Genomic DNA, 5044 nt, shown 5'->3' with positions numbered 1-5044 from the left:
GGACCGTGCCGCAGAGCGGGTGGCAAAATGGCCGGTCTTAGGGGGGAACCTGAGCAAGTGCTCTGGCTGCGTGCGGGAGAGGGCCAGGGGAAGCAGGTGAACCGCCAAGTAGTCTGGCAGGTTCTCCATCCAGAACCAGCCAGTGTGGGGAGTTCTCAAGTTCTCCCCTGCTGGAGGGGAGCCCCGGGGTCCCCCTGCTCCGGAAGCCTGCTGGGCCGCGCCTGCACCCAGTCAGTTCTGTCCTGAGGGGCTTGCAGTGGAGACCTGGACCAATTCTCTCGTGAGTCATTTCCACTGCCAGTCAGAGCTGACCACCGGCACTTTTCTCCTGGCTGTCCCTGCCGGAGGTTCGGGTGGAATCTGCAGAGAACCTCAGCCTGGCTTCAGAACTTCCCCAAAGATAATGAGTTTCCCCGTCAGTGGTGGTATTCAAGTAGAACTGAACTGCATGGAAAGCAATGACCAAATTCAGGGTAGGGAGCTGGGATAGCATCTGGGAGGGGGAGGGGGAGGGGGAGGGGGTGCGTGAAGGACTTACAAATTTACGATCATACAAGTCTATCCCCTAGAAACGGGCACAGCCAATGTCAAACTGTCTATGTACAAGTTCTACATGTTTCTTCCTAGAGCTAAATAGAACATGGGCCCAGGGTGTCCTTGTAGGCGCACGGCCAAGGCCACTCTGCAGGTACCGCAGGCCGCGGCTCCTGGCCTGGGAGGAGGCGGGAGCCTCGCTTATTTCTGAAAGCTGGGACTTTTCACCAGCCTCAGGTTGTTGGCAATCCCAAAAGGGTCCATGCTGTCTGTTTCCAGGGGCGACGAGAACGCGTCCGGCTCCAAGGGGCGCTCTCGGCGCACGGGTTCCGCGGGGCTGCTGGGCAGCATGGGCAGGAAGTGGGACAGCGGCAGGAAGCCCCGGGCCTTGAACAGCTGCCTCTGCCGGGCACTGCTCAGCGAGACGGGCAGCTGGTGCTTCTGGGACCGGTACACGTTGTAGCCGTCGGGGCGGATCTCCTCCTCAAAAGCACAGTCCTCGGGGGCGAACTGAGGCTGCGGAGAAAACAGACAACCGTGAGCTCCGGGGGGCACCTTCCCGCTCTCCACGGTCCTGTGTGAGCGTGTGGTTAAAGGATATCAAGTAGGACATGAATTACAAAGGTACTTCAAGTGCCTATTTTTACATAGAGATTCATTCACGCTTATTGCATTTCAATATACATTTGTAGCATTTTTATCGTTTCATTTTATTTTATTTATTTTTCCATTGCAGTTGGCATACAGTATATTCGTTCTCGGGTGTACAACAGTGATTTATCTTTTACATAACTTACAAAGTGACCGAGCATTCACCTGGCACCATAATTACAATATTACTGACTATATTCCCTATGCTGTACCGTAACATTTATAATGTTATGTATAGGTTAAATACATTAAGTGTATATACTAAGTAGAGGTACTTTCTATAGATTTACATCTACACTTTTTATACCTTGATAATTGACGACCTGCAAACACGCACACACTTCGGGTAGATTTCACGACTACTCAACATCTGTCTATACTTTGCATTGATCCCTTACATTGTCCACGCAATGTCACTTTTTAAACTTAGTCTTGTTCTGAGCAATAACATCCATAACATCAGAGGCATGATACCTCTTTACAGTAAATATATCTAAGTATTGGCATTAAAAACTCCCTCGCAGTCCACTGGCACTTTGGGAAACACTGCTGAACTGTTACTCAGTCTTTTAATGAAGAATCACACATAATCTGACCTGGGACCCAGATTAAAGACTAGTCCCCATTTAGACCCAAATCACTGAGAGGTAGGTCCTCAGGCCTTTTAGCCTGGTGCCCCTGTGAGAACCATCAGCCCGCTCCAGTTCCATCCAGGCAGCCTGCCAGGATCCTCAAGATAAAGACACCCCCCCCCTCCCCCCCTCCCCCCCAGGCCTAGGAAAGCGCCTGCACCCAGCAGGGGGGTAGGGGTGGCCGGAAATGTGCGGGGGAGGAAGAAAACCAGGGCCAGGTCCCAGACCATTCATAGTTGATTGAGGAGGTGTCAGCGGGCAAGTTCGGTCTCCAACTCCAACCAGTGTCATTACCCCTTGGGGACCCAGAGGACTGCCCACGGCTGGGAGCCAGGAGGGCTGGGCAGTAAACAACCCCAGGAGGCACGCAGTCTCATTCCTGCCCAAGCCTACAAAGGTCGTTGAACTGCAGGTGGGTGATCGCTGTGTTGATAAGGCCCTGATAAGGCCCGAAGCTCGCAGCTCGGGCACGGGGATAAAGCCACCAGACAGCAGGAGGGGTAAATACAAATAGATACATAAACAAGGGAAGTAAAACCAAGTGATGGACTATTTTACTTCCGGAGAAGTTAGCGTCTCATTCTCTTTTCCAGACAAATGAAAAGATTCCAAGTTTCTAGGAGAATGTGGAATATCTTTTTTTCCCCCCAATCCTCATTTTTTGCTAAACTATGCCCATGGGATCAAGAGGCTGGATTTTAGGTGGACCCCAACCCCTGACCCCCTTTTGGATTAGGAGAATGGTAGGTTAGACCCATCAGCTCCAGCAGGCCCTCCTGCCATTCTTTGTCCCGCACCCCCCCCCCCCACCATAAGTAATTGGCACAATAACTCGATAACTGCAGTTGCAACTAAGGGTTTGAGCGGCTTTGGGTGTCAGCTTTCAGCAGGCGCTCATCTCCTCTCTTGGCCTCCATTCGTGTCCTTTCACTCAGGACTCGGCCATAAACCCCGACACAGAGCCCCGGATAAATGGAATGAACCCTCAAAGCCACAGCACAATTTTGGGGAACTGAAAAGATTAGTGCTGCGGGGGTGGGGCTGGGTTGGGGGTGGGAGGGCGGAGAGGCCCTCCCTGAGGCGCAGTATCCACCCCTGAGCTTCCAGTGGAGCCCCTGGCCCACACACAGACCCCTCCGGGCCGGGGGGGGAGGGGGGCTCCCTTTGAACTCTCAGTCTTTGTTCTGGGCACTTCCTGCCCCCAGACTTGGTGGGTAGCTGGGCCATCCCACCCCTAAAGGCATCTGCTGCACAGGTGAGCTGGACACCAGGATGGACACCAGGGAGAGGACGCATGGAATATTATTCTGATGGGCCTGCAGAAAGTTTTTCTTGTAGATAAAAATTAATTTAAAAATACCTCCAATCCTGAAAGCCACTTTTCCCCTGAGTTGTTTGAGGAGTGACCTCTTGAAAAAGATCCGAATTGTGGCTACACCCTCTTTCTTCTTCTTTCTTTTTTAAATACTGCGGGGAGGGGAGCCGATTGGAGGACCACCCAAAAGCAAGCCCAGCCTGAAAAGGCCCGAGGTGGGTTTTCCTGTTTCACATCAGACAGCCAAGTAATGGGTTCCCTCCATCAGACTGGGCCGGCCTCTGGCTCAACTGTAAGCTAAAGGCGGCTTTGACCCATTCTCCCGCCACTGGGCCACTGGCCGGGGCCCTAAACTTCCGCAGAAAGACGTCGGACGTTAACTTAATCCGGCCCTGGCAGCCAGCCTTCCCCTCGGAGCTCCGAGCCCCGCGAGCGGGAGGAAGCCGGCGAACCCTGGATCCGATCCAGCGCCCCTCCCCCGCCCTGCAGGCCCGGGCCCCAGGGCCTCCCGCCTGTTGGCGACACCTACCAGCCCTAGCATCCTGCCGTCGCCTTCCATGCAGAGGTACAGGGCGCTGTGCACGCCCTTGATGGCCACTTTCCGCAAGGCGACTGCCCTGATCTCCACCAAACCTGATACGAGAGAAGCAAAGAGCTGCAGCGGGGGCCGCGGGACCCACGATATGTGGACGTGGTTGGTGCCCGTACCCTGCCCCCATCTCCCCCATCTCCTAACGCTGTTGGGGGCCCAGGGAGGGAGTGGGACGCCGAGGTGCCAAGTCCTGGGATTCCCACGAGTGAAGGGTCTGTAGGAGCCAAAGGGGGGCGGGTCAGGGGAGAGTAACCCATGGGTGTGGTAGGTCCACGGAGCCGTGCCCCCTCCCCCAGTCCTCACGCTGTCGGGGGACCCAGGGAGGGTACAGAACGAAGATGTGCTAAAACCTGGTGTTGCCGGGAGTGGGGAGCCCGCGGGAGTAGAAGGAGGCGAAGGAAGGAGGGGACCCTGGGCAGGAGGGGGACCCGGCGGGCACTCACTGTGCGCGCTCTGGCCCCGCGCGCAGTCCACTGCGCCGTCAACGCGGATGCGCAGGAAGCAGCTGGATGGGCCGTGGGGGCCGGAGGTGTACAGGTGGCGCAGGCGGATGGACTCCCCCCAGCCGTAGTGCACGTGCGGCCCAGCGTCCGAAAGACCTAGGGGCCCCCCGGCTGAGGCCAGCCAGAGGCTGGCCAAGACCAGGGCTCGGGCCATAACGCGTCGGCTCCACGCGCTTTGCATGGCACTTCTCTCAGGCTCCGGGGCGCAGTTCCTGGCAGCTGGGGGGTGCGGGAGTCTGGGCCGCAGCTGGGACGCCCTGCGGGGCTGTGCGTGAGGAGGCAGGGTGTCCGCGGGGCACTTCAGCCAGCCGTGCACTCTGCGGGCGCTGTTCCGAGGGCGCAGCGGCTCCAGGCTAGCGGCCTTATATAGCGCGTCTTACCCTCTCGGCGGGTGGGTGCCCCTGACACCCGAGCATTTCTTATCAGGATTGCATCAGGCCCCCGCCCCCCAACACACCCATTCACACCACGCCTCCAGTTCCAGCCCCCTCCCCGGGCCCTACCCAGTGATCCCGCCCAGGTCGCCGGATCTGGGAGCGGAGGAGGCCCCAATTCAGTGCTCAGAGGAGCTCCTCCCCGCGGCTCGGTGGCGGGGTGGGCAGCCAGGTCGCTCTTGACTGGGCGAGTTTGAGGGGGCCCCGCCTCCGGCTGCGGCTCCCCAGAGAATGCGCTCGTCGGGGGCGCTAGCTGGGGCGGGGGCAGGGACGCCGGGACTAGAGATTGGGGGAGGGGGGACACTGAGCTTTGCATCCCTCACCCCCTATCCGGAGAAACGTTGCCTCGGCTTTAGGGCCCTCCCCCCTTAAAAGCCCCATTC

The 5044-nt window shown here is 57.6% G+C and overlaps 1 protein-coding gene across 1 annotated transcript; it reads right to left on the bottom strand.

Moving 5' to 3' along the window:
- Positions 1–735: 735 nt before the first annotated feature.
- FGF19 (fibroblast growth factor 19) lies at positions 736–4408 on the bottom strand. The gene is made up of 3 exons (XM_036323955.1): positions 4168–4408; positions 3662–3765; positions 736–1050 (listed from the first exon to the last, which is right to left on the bottom strand). The coding sequence occupies exons 1-3, from the start codon at positions 4406–4408 to the stop codon at positions 736–738; spliced, it is 660 nt and encodes a 219-aa protein (XP_036179848.1).
- Positions 4409–5044: the final 636 nt, after the last annotated feature.

Source organism: Myotis myotis, unplaced genomic scaffold (genome assembly GCF_014108235.1).
Source record: "Myotis myotis isolate mMyoMyo1 unplaced genomic scaffold, mMyoMyo1.p scaffold_m19_p_10, whole genome shotgun sequence".
NCBI lineage: Eukaryota > Metazoa > Chordata > Mammalia > Chiroptera > Vespertilionidae > Myotis > Myotis myotis.
Note: the sequence above shows the minus strand (reverse complement) of the source record. Positions and strands in the feature narration are given on the sequence as shown.